This window comes from Coregonus lavaretus (genome assembly GCF_964263955.1).
Source record: "Coregonus lavaretus genome assembly, chromosome: 17".
In the NCBI taxonomy this organism is placed as follows: domain Eukaryota; kingdom Metazoa; phylum Chordata; class Actinopteri; order Salmoniformes; family Salmonidae; genus Coregonus; species Coregonus lavaretus.
Window position 1 is genome coordinate 38720772 of NC_140004.1, and position 13437 is coordinate 38734208.

General features: G+C 47.5%; 1 protein-coding gene across 1 annotated transcript in view; it reads left to right on the forward strand.

The window, feature by feature from the left end:
• The window catches only part of LOC311144389 (succinyl-CoA:3-ketoacid coenzyme A transferase 1, mitochondrial-like), a 106555-nt gene that overhangs the window by 46074 nt on the left and 47044 nt on the right, over positions 1-13437 (forward strand). Inside the window, exon 10 of the mRNA XM_084180404.1 lies at positions 12442-12517. Within this exon, the coding sequence (XP_084036530.1) occupies positions 12442-12517 (76 nt within the window). The remainder of the gene's footprint in view (positions 1-12441; positions 12518-13437) is intronic.

Below are 13437 nucleotides of genomic sequence, written 5' to 3' on the forward strand. Positions count from 1 at the left end.
TTATAGCAGAACTCTAGGGTAGGGGTGTTATAGCAGAACTCTAGGGTAGGGGTGTTATAGCAGAACTCTAGGGTAGGGGTGTTATAGCAGAACTCTAGGGTAGGGGTGTTTTAGCAGAACTCTAGGGTAGGGGTGTTATAGCAGAACTCTAGGGTAGGGGTGTTATAACAGAACTCTAGGGTAGGGGTGTTATAGCAGAACTCTAGGGTAGGGGTGTTATAGCAGAACTCTAGGGTAGGGGTGTTATAGCAGAACTCTAGGGTAGGGGTGTTATAACAGAACTCTAGGGTAGGGGTGTTATAGCAGAACTCTAGGGTAGGAGTGTTATAGCAGAACTCTAGGGTAGGGGTGTTATAGCAGAACTCTAGGGTAGGGGTGTTATAGCAGAACTCTAGGGTAGGGGTGTTATAGCAGAACTCTAGGGTAGGGGTGTTATAACAGAACTCTAGGGTAGGGGTGTTATAGCAGAACTCTAGGGTAGGGGTGTTATAACAGAACTCTAGGGTAGGGGTGTTATAGCAGAACTCTAGGGTAGGGGTGTTATAGCAGAACTCTAGGGTAGGGGTGTTATAGCAGAACTCTAGGGTAGGGGTGTTATAGCAGAACTCTAGGGTAGGGGTGTTATAGCAGAACTAGGGTGCTAGGGTATGGGTGTTATAGCAGAACTCTAGGGTAGGGGTGTTATAGCAGAACTAGTGGGCTAGGGTAGGGGTGTTATAGCAGAACTAAGGGGCTAGGGTAGGGGTGTTATAGCAGAACTCTGGGGTAGGGGTGTTATAGCAGAACTCTAGGGTAGGGGTGTTATAGCAGAACTCTAGGGTAGGGGTGTTATAGCAGAACTAGGGGGCTAGGGTAGGGGTGTTATAGCAGAACTAGGGGGCTAGGGTAGGGGTGTTATAGCAGAACTCTAGGGTAGGGGTGTTATAGCAGAACTCTAGGGTAGGGGTGTTATAGCAGAACTCTAGGGTAGGGGTGTATAGCAGAACTCTAGGGTAGGGGTGTTATAGCAGAACTCTAGGGTAGGGGTGTTATAGCAGAACTCTAGGGTAGGGGTGTTATAGCAGAACTCTAGGGTAGGGGTGTTATAGCAGAACTCTAGGGTAGGGGTGTTATAGCAGAACTCTAGGGTAGGGGTGTTATAACAGAACTCTAGGGTAGGGGTGTTATAGCAGAACTCTAGGGTAGGGGTGTTATAGCAGAACTCTAGGGTAGGGGTGTTATAACAGAACTCTAGGGTAGGGGTGTTATAGCAGAACTCTAGGGTAGGGGTGTTATAGCAGAACTCTAGGGTAGGGGTGTTATAACAGAGCTCTAGGTAGGGGTGTTATAGCAGAACTCTAGGGTAGGGGTGTTATAACAGAACTCTAGGGTAGGGGTGTTATAGCAGAACTCTAGGGTAGGGGTGTTATAGCAGAACTCTAGGGGGCTAGGGTGTTATAGCAGAACTCTAGGGTAGGGGTGTTATAGCAGAACTAGGGGGCTAGGGTAGGGGTGTTATAGCAGAACTCTAGGGTAGGGGTGTTATAGCAGGACTAGGGGGCTAGGGTAGGGGTGTTATAGCAGAACTAGGGGGCTAGGGTAGGGGTGTTATAGCAGAACTAAGGGGCAAGGGTAGGGGTGTTATAGCAGAACTCTGGGGTAGGGGTGTTATAGCAGAACTCTAGGGTAGGGGTGTTATAGCAGAACTCTAGGGTAGGGGTGTTATAGCAGAACTAGGGGGCTAGTGTAGGGGTGTTATAGCAGAACTAGGGGGCTAGGGTAGGGGTGTTATAGCAGAACTCTAGGGTAGGGGTGTTATAGCAGAACTCTAGGGTAGGGGTGTTATAGCAGAACTCTAGGGTAGGGGTGTTATAGCAGAACTCTAGGGTAGGGGTGTTATAGCAGAACTCTAGGGTAGGGGTGTTATAGCAGAACTCTAGGGTAGGGGTGTTATAGCAGAACTCTAGGGTAGGGGTGTTATAGCAGAACTCTAGGGTAGGGGTGTTATAATAGAACTCTAGGGTAGGGGTGTTATAGCAGAACTCTAGAGTAGGGGTGTTATAGCAGAACTCTAGGGTAGGGGTGTTATAACAGAACTCTAGGGTAGGGGTGTTATAGCAGAACCCTAGGGGGATAGGGTGTTATAGCAGAACTCTAGGGTAGGGGTGTTATAGCAGAACTCTAGGGTAGGGGTGTTATAGCAGAACTCTAGGGTAGGGGTGTTATAGCAGAACTCTAGGGTAGGGGTGTTATAGCAGAACTCTAGGGTAGGGGTGTTATAATAGAACTCTAGGGTAGGGGTGTTATAGCAGAACTCTAGAGTAGGCGTGTTATAGCAGAACTCTAGGGTAGGGGTGTTATAACAGAACTCTAGGGTAAGGTTGTTATAGCAGAACCCTAGGGGGATAGGGTGTTATAACAGAACTCTAGGGTAGGGGTGTTATAGCAGAACTCTAGGGTAGGGGTGTTATAGCAGAACTCTAGTGTAGGGGTGTTATAGCAGAACTCTAGGGTAGGGGTGTTATAACAGAACTCTAGGGTAGGGGTGTTATAGCAGAACTCTAGGGTAGGGGTGTTATAGCAGAACTCTAGGGTAGGGGTGTTATAACAGAACTCTAGGGTAGGGGTGTTATAGCAGAACTCTAGGGTAGGGGTGTTATAGCAGAACTCTAGGGTAGGGGTGTTATAGCAGAACTCTAGGGTAGGGGTGTTATAACAGAACTCTAGGGTAGGGGTGTTATAGCAGAACTCTAGGGTAGGAGTGTTATAGCAGAACTCTAGGGTAGGGGTGTTATAGCAGAACTCTAGGGTAGGGGTGTTATAGCAGAACTCTAGGGTAGGGGTGTTATAGCAGAACTCTAGGGTAGGGGTGTTATAACAGAACTCTAGGGTAGGGGTGTTATAGCAGAACTCTAGGGTAGGGGTGTTATAACAGAACTCTAGGGTAGGGGTGTTATAGCAGAACTCTAGGGTAGGGGTGTTATAGCAGAACTCTAGGGTAGGGGTGTTATAGCAGAACTCTAGGGTAGGGGTGTTATAGCAGAACTCTAGGGTAGGGGTGTTATAGCAGAACTAGGGGGCTAGGGTAGGGGTGTTATAGCAGAACTCTAGGGTAGGGGTGTTATAGCAGAACTAGTGGGCTAGGGTAGGGGTGTTATAGCAGAACTAGGGGGCTAGGGTAGGGGTGTTATAGCAGAACTCTAGGGTAGGGGTGTTATAGCAGAACTCTAGGGTAGGGATGTTATAGCAGAACTAGGGGGCTAGGGTAGGGGTGTTATAGCAGAACTCTAGGGTAGGGGTGTTATAGCAGAACTCTAGGGTAGGGATGTTATAGCAGAACTAGGGGGCTAGTGTAGGGGTGTTATAGCAGAACTCTAGGGTAGGGGTGTTATAGCAGAACTCTAGGGTAGGGGTGTTATAGCAGAACTAGGGGGCTAGGGTAGGGGTGTTATAGCAGAACTAGGGGGCTAGGGTAGGGGTGTTATAGCAGAACTCTAGGGTAGGGGTGTTATAGCAGAACTCTAGGGTAGGGGTGTTATAGCAGAACTCTAGGGTAGGGGTGTTATAGCAGAACTCTAGGGTAGGGGTGTTATAGCAGAACTCTAGGGTAGGGGTGTTATAGCAGAACTCTAGAGTAGGGGTGTTATAATAGAACTCTAGGGTAGGGGTGTTATAGCAGAACTCTAGAGTAGGGGTGTTATAGCAGAACTTTAGGGTAGGGGTGTTATAGCAGAACCCTAGGGGGCTAGGGTGTTATAACAGAACTCTAGTGTAGGGGTGTTATAACAGAACTCTAGGGTAGGAGTGTTATAACAGAACTCTAGGATAGGGTGTTATAACAGCACTCTAGTGTAGGGGTGTTATAACAGCACTCTAGTGTAGGGGTGTTATAACAGAACTCTAGGGTAGGAGTGTTATATAAGAACTCTAGGATAGGGGTGTTATAACAGAACTCTAGGATAGGGGTGTTATAATAGAACTCTAGGGGGCTATGGTGTTATAGCAGAACTCTAGGGTAGGGGTGTTATAGCAGAACTCTAGGGTAGGGGTGTTATAGAAGAACTCTAGGGTAGGGGTGTTATTACAGAACTCTAGGGTAGGGGTGTTATAGCAGAACTCTAGGGTAGGGGTGTTATAGCAGAACTCTAGGGTAGGGGTGTTATAACAGAGCTCTAGGTAGGGGTGTTATAGCAGAACTCTAGGGTAGGGGTGTTATAACAGAACTCTAGGGTAGGGGTGTTATAGCAGAATTCTAGGGTAGGAGTGTTATAGCAGAACTCTAGGGGGCTAGGGTGTTATAGCAGAACTCTAGGGTAGGGGTGTTATAGCAGAACTCTAGGGTAGGGGTGTTATAGCAGAACTAGGGGGCTAGGGTAGGGGTGTTATAGCAGAACTCTAGGGTAGGGGTGTTATAGCAGAACTAGGGGGCTAGGGTAGGGGTGTTATAGCAGAACTAGGGGGCTAGGGTAGGGGTGTTATAGCAGAACTAAGGGGCTAGGGTAGGGGTGTTATAGCAGAACTCTGGGGTAGGGGTGTTATAGCAGAACTCTAGGGTAGGGGTGTTATAGCAGAACTCTAGGGTAGGGGTGTTATAGCAGAACTAGGGGGCTAGGGTAGGGGTGTTATAGCAGAACTAGGGGGCTAGGGTAGGGGTGTTATAGCAGAACTCTAGGGTAGGGGTGTTATAGCAGAACTCTAGGGTAGGGGTGTTATAGCAGAACTCTAGGGTAGGGGTGTTATAGCAGAACTCTAGGGTAGGGGTGTTATAGCAGAACTCTAGGGTAGGGGTGTTATAGCAGAACTCTAGGGTAGGGGTGTTATAGCAGAACTCTAGGGTAGGGGTGTTATAGCAGAACTCTAGGGTAGCTGTGTTATAGCAGAACTCTAGGGTAGGGGTGTTATAGCAGAACTCTAGGGTAGGGGTGTTATAGCAGAACTCTAGGGTAGGGGTGTTATAACAGAGCTCTAGGTAGGGGTGTTATAGCAGAACTCTAGGGTAGGGGTGTTATAACAGAACTCTAGGGTAGGGGTGTTATAGCAGAACTCTAGGGTAGGGGTGTTATAGCAGAACTCTAGGGGGCTAGGGTGTTATAGCAGAACTCTAGGGTAGGGGTGTTATAGCAGAACTCTAGGGTAGGGGTGTTATAGCAGAACTAGGGGGCTAGGGTAGGGGTGTTATAGCAGAACTAAGGGGCTAGGGTAGGGGTGTTATAGCAGAACTCTGGGGTAGGGGTGTTATAGCAGAACTCTAGGGTAGGGGTGTTATAGCAGAACTAGGGGGATAGGGTAGGGGTGTTATAGCAGAACTAGGGGGCTAGGGTAGGGGTGTTATAGCAGAACTAGGGGGCTAGGGTAGGGGTGTTATAGCAGAACTAGGGGGCTAGGGTAGGGGTGTTATAGCAGAACTCTAGGGTAGGGGTGTTATAGCAGAACTCTAGGGTAGGGGTGTTATAGCAGAACTCTAGGGTAGGGGTGTTATAGCAGAACTCTAGGGTAGGGGTGTTATAGCAGAACTCTAGGGTAGGGGTGTTATAGCAGAACTCTAGGGTAGGGGTGTTATAGCAGAACTCTAGGGTAGGTGTGTTATAATAGAACTCTAGGGTAGGGGTGTTATAGCAGAACTCTAGAGTAGGGGTGTTATAGCAGAACTCTAGGGTAGGGGTGTTATAACAGAACTCTAGGGTAGGGGTGTTATAACAGAACTCTAGGGTAGGAGTGTTATAACATAACTCTAGGGTAGGAGTGTTATAACAGAACTCTAGTGTAGGGGTGTTATAACAGAACTCTAGTGTAGGGGTGTTATAACAGAACTCTAGGGTAGGAGTGTTATAACATAACTCTAGGATAGGGGTGTTATAATAGAACTCTAGGGGGCTAGGGTGTTATAGCAGAACTCTAGGGTAGGGGTGTTATAGAAGAACTCTAGGGTAGGGGTGTTATAGCAGAACTCTAGGGTAGGGGTGTTATTACAGAACTCTAGGGTAGGGGTGTTATAGCAGAACTCTAGGGGGCTAGGGTGTTATAGCAGAACTCTAGGGTAGGGGTGTTATAGCAGAACTCTAGGGTAGGGATGTTATAGCAGAACTAGGGGGCTAGGGTAGGGGTTTTATAGCAGAACTCTAGGGTAGGGGTGTTATAGCAGAACTAGGGGGCTAGGGTAGGGGTGTTATAGCAGAACTAGGGGGCTAGGGTAGGGGTGTTATAGCAGAACTAAGGGGCTAGGGTAGGGGTGTTATAGCAGAACTCTAGGGTAGGGGTGTTATAGCAGAACTCTAGGGTAGGGGTGTTATAGCAGAACTAGGGGGCTAGGGTAGGGGTGTTATAGCAGAACTAGGGGGCTAGGGTAGGGGTGTTATAGCAGAACTCTAGGGTAGGGGTGTTATAGCAGAACTCTAGGGTAGGGGTGTTATAGCAGAACTCTAGGGTAGGGGTGTTATAGCAGAACTCTAGGGTAGGGGTGTTATAGCAGAACTCTAGGGTAGGGGTGTTATAGCAGAACTCTAGGGTAGGGGTGTTATAAAAGACTCTAGGGTAGGGGTGTTATAGCAGAACTCTAGAGTAGGGGTGTTATAGCAGAACTCTAGGGTAGGGGTGTTATAACAGAACTCTAGGGTAGGGGTGTTATAGCAGAACCCTAGGGGGATAGGGTGTTATAACAGAACTCTAGGGTAGGGGTGTTATAGCAGAACTCTAGGGTAGGGGTGTTATAATAGAACTCTAGGGTAGGGGTGTTATAGCAGAACTCTAGAGTAGGGGTGTTATAGCAGAACTCTAGGGTAGGGGTGTTATAACAGAACTCTAGGGTAGGGGTGTTATAGCAGAACCCTAGGGGGATAGGGTGTTATAACAGAACTCTAGGGTAGGGGTGTTATAGCAGAACTCTAGGGTAGGGGTGTTATAATAGAACTCTAGGGTAGGGGTGTTATAGCAGAACTCTAGAGTAGGGGTGTTATAGCAGAACTCTAGGGTAGGGGTGTTATAACAGAACTCTAGGGTAGGGGTGTTATAGCAGAACCCTAGGGGGATAGGGTGTTATAACAGAACTCTAGGGTAGGGGTGTTATAACAGAACTCTAGGGTAGGAGTGTTATAACAGAACTCTAGGGTAGGAGTGTTATAACAGAACTCTAGTGTAGGGGTGTTATAACAGAACTCTAGTGTAGGGGTGTTATAACAGAACTCTAGGGTAGGAGTGTTATAACATAACTCTAGGATAGGGGTGTTATAATAGAACTCTAGGGGGCTAGGGTGTTATAGCAGAACTCTAGGGTAGGGGTGTTATAGAAGAACTCTAGGGTAGGGGTGTTATAGCAGAACTCTAGGGTAGGGGTGTTATTACAGAACTCTAGGGTAGGGGTGTTATAGCAGAACTCTAGGGGGCTAGGGTGTTATAGCAGAACTCTAGGGTAGGGGTGTTATAGCAGAACTCTAGGGTAGGGGTGTTATAGCAGAACTAGGGGGCTAGGGTAGGGGTGTTATAGCAGAACTCTAGGGTAGGGGTGTTATAGCAGAACTCTAGGGTAGGGGTGTTATAGCAGAACTCTAGGGTAGGGGTGTTATAGCAGAACTAGGGGGCTAGGGTAGGGGTGTTATAGCAGAACTCTAGGGTAGGGGTGTTATAGCAGAACTCTAGGGTAGGGGTGTTATAGCAGAACTCTAGGGTAGGGGTGTTATAGCAGAACTAGGGGGCTAGGGTAGGGGTGTTATAGCAGAACTAGGGGGCTAGGGTAGGGGTGTTATAGCAGAACTCTAGGGTAGGGGTGTTATAGCAGAACTCTAGGGTAGGGGTGTTATAGCAGAACTCTAGGGTAGGGGTGTTATAGCAGAACTCTAGGGTAGGGGTGTTATAGCAGAACTCTAGGGTAGGGGTGTTATAGCAGAACTCTAGGGTAGGGGTGTTATAGCAGAACTCGAGGGTAGGGGTGTTATAGCAGAACTCTAGGGTAGGGGTGTTATAGCAGAACTCTAGGGTAGGGGTGTTATAATAGAACTCTAGGGTAGGGGTGTTATAGCAGAACTCTAGAGTAGGGGTGTTATAGCAGAACTCTAGGGTAGGGGTGTTATAACAGAACTCTAGGGTAGGGGTGTTATAGCAGAACCCTAGGGGGATAGGGTGTTATAACAGAACTCTAGGGTAGGGGTGTTATAACAGAACTCTAGGGTAGGAGTGTTATAACAGAACTCTAGGGTAGGAGTGTTATAACAGAACTCTAGTGTAGGGGTGTTATAACAGAACTCTAGTGTAGGGGTGTTATAACAGAACTCTAGGGTAGGAGTGTTATAACATAACTCTAGGATAGGGGTGTTATAATAGAACTCTAGGGGGCTAGGGTGTTATAGCAGAACTCTAGGGTAGGGGTGTTATAGAAGAACTCTAGGGTAGGGGTGTTATAGCAGAACTCTAGGGTAGGGGTGTTATTATAATAATAATAATAATATGCCATTTAGGGTAGGGGTGTTATAGCAGAACTCTAGGGTAGGGGTGTTATAGCAGAACTAGGGGGCTAGGGTAGGGGTGTTATAGCAGAACTCTAGGGTAGGGGTGTTATAGCAGAACTCTAGGGTAGGGGTGTTATAGCAGAACTCTAGGGTAGGGGTGTTATAGCAGAACTAGGGGGCTAGGGTAGGGGTGTTATAGCAGAACTAGGGGGCTAGGGTAGGGGTGTTATAGCAGAACTCTAGGGTAGGGGTGTTATAGCAGAACTCTAGGGTAGGGGTGTTATAGCAGAACTCTAGGGTAGGGGTGTTATAGCAGAACTCTAGGGTAGGGGTGTTATAGCAGAACTCTAGGGTAGGGGTGTTATAGCAGAACTCTAGGGTAGGGGTGTTATAGCAGAACTCGAGGGTAGGGGTGTTATAGCAGAACTCTAGGGTAGGGGTGTTATAGCAGAACTCTAGGGTAGGGGTGTTATAATAGAACTCTAGGGTAGGGGTGTTATAGCAGAACTCTAGAGTAGGGGTGTTATAGCAGAACTCTAGGGTATGGGTGTTATAACAGAACTCTAGGGTAGGGGTGTTATAGCAGAACCCTAGGGGGATAGGGTGTTATAACAGAACTCTAGGGTAGGGGTGTTATAACATAACTCTAGGGTAGGAGTGTTATAACAGAACTCTAGGGTAGGAGTGTTATAACAGAACTCTAGTGTAGGGGTGTTATAACAGAACTCTAGTGTAGGGGTGTTATAACAGAACTCTAGGGTAGGAGTGTTATAACATAACTCTAGGATAGGGGTGTTATAATAGAACTCTAGGGGGCTAGGGTGTTATAGCAGAACTCTAGGGTAGGGGTGTTATAGAAGAACTCTAGGGTAGGGGTGTTATAGCAGAACTCTAGGGTAGGGGTGTTATAATAATAATAATAATATGCCATTTAGGGTAGGGGTGTTATTACAGAACTCTAGGGTAGGGGTGTTATAACAGAACTCTAGGGGGCTAGGGTGTTATAGCATAACTTTATGGTCGGGGTGTTATAGCAGAACTCTAGGGTAGGGGTGTTATAGCAGAACTCTAGGGTAGGGGTGTTATATCAGAACTCTAGGGGGCTAGGGTGTTATAGCAGAACTCTAGGGTAGGGGTGTTCTAGCAGAACTCTAGGGTAGGGGTGTTATAACAGAACTCTAGGGTAGGGGTGTTCTAGCCGAACTCTAGGGTAGGGGTGTTCTAGCAGAACTCTAGGGTAGGGGTGTTATAGCAGAACTCAAGGTTAGGGGTGTTATAGCAGAACTCTAGGGTAGGGGTGTTATAGCAGAACTCTAGGGTAGGGGTGTTATAGCAGAACTCTAGGGTAGGGGTGTTATAGCAGAACTCTAGGGTAGGGGTGTTATAGCAGAACTCTAGGGTAGGGGTGTTATAGCAGAACTCTAGGGTAGGGGTGTTTTAGCAGAACTCGAGGGTAGGGGTGTTTTAGCAGAACTCTAGGGTAGGGGTGTTATAACAGAACTCTAGGGTAGGGGTGTTATAGCAGAACTCTAGGGTAGGGGTGTTATAACAGCACTCTAGGGTAGGGGTGTTATAGCAGAACTCTAGGGTAGGAGTGTTATAACAGAACTCTAGGGTAGGGGTGTTATAGCAGAACTCTAGGGTAGGGGTGTTATAACAGAACTCTAGGGTAGGGGTCTTATAACACTCTCTCTCTCACTCACTCACTCACTCTCTCCCTCTCCCTCCCACTCTCTCTCTCTCACTCTCTCCAACTCCCTCCCACTCTCTCTCGCTCACTCTCTCCAACTCCCTCCCACTCTCTCTCGCTCACTCTCTCCAACTCCCTCCCACTCTCTCTCGCTCACTCCCCCCCCCCCCCCTCTCTCCCTCTCTCTCTCTTCTCTCCCCCTTCCCCCCGGCACTGTGTCTGCTTGTCTCGTCTCAGAGGGGAGGTGAAGGCGAGCCTATTCTCATAGGCTGCCACCTGTCTGGTAACACCAGCTGTCCTATTACTAGAGTTACAAATTAAAACCCTCCTCCTTACCCCACCCATCATGTAGAACAACCCAACATCATTTTCTCTATGACTCTGAACAAAGTTGATGTTTCTTATGCCATCGACTAGGTATATAACCCTCTTTCCATTGGCCACATGAACCTGTCGATTATTGATTGATTTGAGTGATTGGTTGGTTGGTTAATTGATGTACAATGCATTCGGAAAGTATTCAGACCCCTTGACTTTTTCCACATTTTGTTACGTTACAGCCTTATTCTGATATACCCCATAATTACAGCCTCAAGTCTTCTTGGGTATGACGCTACAAGCTTGGCACATCTGTATTTGGGGAGTTTATCCCATTCTTCTGTGCAGATCCTCTCAATTTCTGTCAGGTTGGATGGGGAGTGTCGCTGCACATCTATTTTCAGGTCTCTCCGGAGATGTTAGATTGGGTTCAAATCAGGGCTCTGGCTGGGCCACTCAAGGAAATTCAGAGACTTATCCCGAAGCTACTCCTGCATTGTCTTGTCCCGAAGCTACTCCTGAATTGTCTTGGCTGTGTGCTTAGGGTTGTTGTCCTGTTGGAAGGTGAACCTTCGCCCCAGTCTGAGGTCCTGAGCATTCTGGAGCAGGTTTTCATCAAGGATCTCTCTGTACTTTGCTCCGTTCATCTTTCCCTTGATCCTGACTAGTATCCCAGTCCCTGCCGCTGAAAAACATCCCCACAGCATGATGCTGCCACCACCATGCTTCACCGTATGGATTGTGCCAGGTTTCCTCCAGATGTGACGCTTGGCATTCAGGCCAAGCGTCACATCTGGAGTTCAATCTTGGTTTTATTAGACCAGAGAATCTTGTTTCTCATGGTCTTAGAGTCCTTTAGGCTCCTTTTGGCAAACTCCACGCGGGCTGTCACGTGCCTTTTACCGAGGAGTGGCTTCCGTCGGGCCTGATTGGTGGAGTGCTGCAGAAATGGTTGTCCTTCTGGAAGGTTCTCCCATCTCCACAGAGGAACTCTGGAGGTCTACCAGAGTGAACATTGGGTTCTTGGTCACCTCCCTGACCAAGGCCCTTCTTCCCCGATTTGCTCAGTTTGGCTGGGCGGCCAGCTCTAGGAAGAGTCTTGGTGGTTCCAAACTTCTTCCATTTAAGAATGATGGAGGCCACTGTGTTCTTGTGGACCTTCAATGCTGCAGAAATGTTTTGGTACCCTTCCCCAGATCTGTGTCTCGACACAATCCTGTCTCGGAGCTCTATGGACAATTCCTTAGATCTCATGTCTTGGTTTTTGAATACTTATGTAAATAAGGTATTTCTGTTTTAATTTTTAATAAACGTGCAAAAATTTATCTTTTTTTTCTCGCTTTGTCATTATGGGTTATTGTGTGTAGATTGATGAGGAAAAACAATAATTTTATCAATTTTAGAATAAGGCTGTAAAAAGGAAGCGGTCCGAATGCACTGTATACACTGAGTGTATAAAACATTAGGAACACCTTCTTAGGATGGAGTTGCACCCCCTCTTGCCCTCAGAACAGCCCAATTCGTCAGGGCATTGACTCTATAAGGTGTCCAAAACATTCCACAGGGATGCTGGCCCATGTTGACTCTAGTGCTTCCCACAGTTGTCAAGTTGGCTGGATGTCCTTTGAGTGGTGGACCATTCTTGATACACACGGGAAACTGTTGAGTGTGAAAAACCCAGCAGCGTTGCAGTTCTTGACACACTCAAACCGGTGCGCCTGGCACCTACTACCATATCCCGTTCAAAGGCACTTAAATCTTTTGTCTTGCCCATTCATCCTGTGAATGGCACACATACACAATCCATGTCTCAAGGCTTACAAATCCTTCTTTGACCTGTTTCCTCCCCTTCATCTACACTGATTGAAATAGATTTAACAATTACATCAATAAGGGATCATATCTTTCACCTGGATTAACCTGGTCAGTCTGTCATGGAAAGAGCAGTTCCTAATGTTTTGTACACTCAGTGTCCAGTAGAATGATTGATAAGGTGATTGTTTGTCGTCTCTGCAGTGGTCACATCAACCTGACGATGCTGGGAGCCATGCAGGTGTCTAAGACGGGAGACCTGGCCAACTGGATGATCCCGGTATGAGCATCACCATAGTTACACTCTGTCAGTGTTTCCCCTAGCATTACTTTAGCAGGACTGGCCCGCTGCCTATCTCTGTTACTCCTGCCTGCAAATGTTGCCCTTTATCGGTCTCAATAGAACATGGTGGTTTGGTCAATCAATCAATCAATCAATCAAATGTATTTTATAAAGCCTTTTTTTTTTTACATCAGCAGTTGTCACATACAGATATACAGATACCCAGCCTAAAACCCCATTATAAGAGTACACGGCCATTAAGGTCAGATTGTTCTTCAAAATCGTTCTTCAAGATTGTTCTTTCAGATCGTGCTACCCTGAATGCTGCCTCAGGGGCATTGGCACCCCACTGAAGAAGAAACTCTCTTGTACATATTGTACTGTGTGGTACAAGGGAATGACTCCTCTTCCATTGACACACCGAGTACAAGAGTACTGGGAGAGACTTAATTAACACAACACAACAAAACAAACAAAAAGGTTTTTATTCTTTCTGCACACTCCCTCTCTCCACTGTGCCCCTCTGTAGCATCTGTGTGTCGTTATATTGTAGACAAACATGTACAGCTTACCAAGCCAAATGAAGCCTATTCCCATGTTCCAGCCTGCCTCTTACCCTGCCCCTTGCCCTGTCCCTTGCCCTGTCCCTTGCCCTGCCCCTTGCCCTGCCCCTTGCCCTGCCCCTTTCCCTGCCCCTTACCCTGCCCCTTGCCCTGCCCCTTTCCCTGCCCCTTGCCCTGTCCCTTGCCCTGCCCCTTTCCCTGTCCCTTGCCCTGTCCCTTGCCCTGTCCCTTGCCCTGCCCCTTGCCCTGCCCCTTGCCCTGCCCCTTGCCCTGCCCCTTGCCCTGCCCCTTGCCCTGTCTCTTAACCTGTCCCCTGTCATTATGACCTGTATTATAACTATCAGGAGCTGTAAT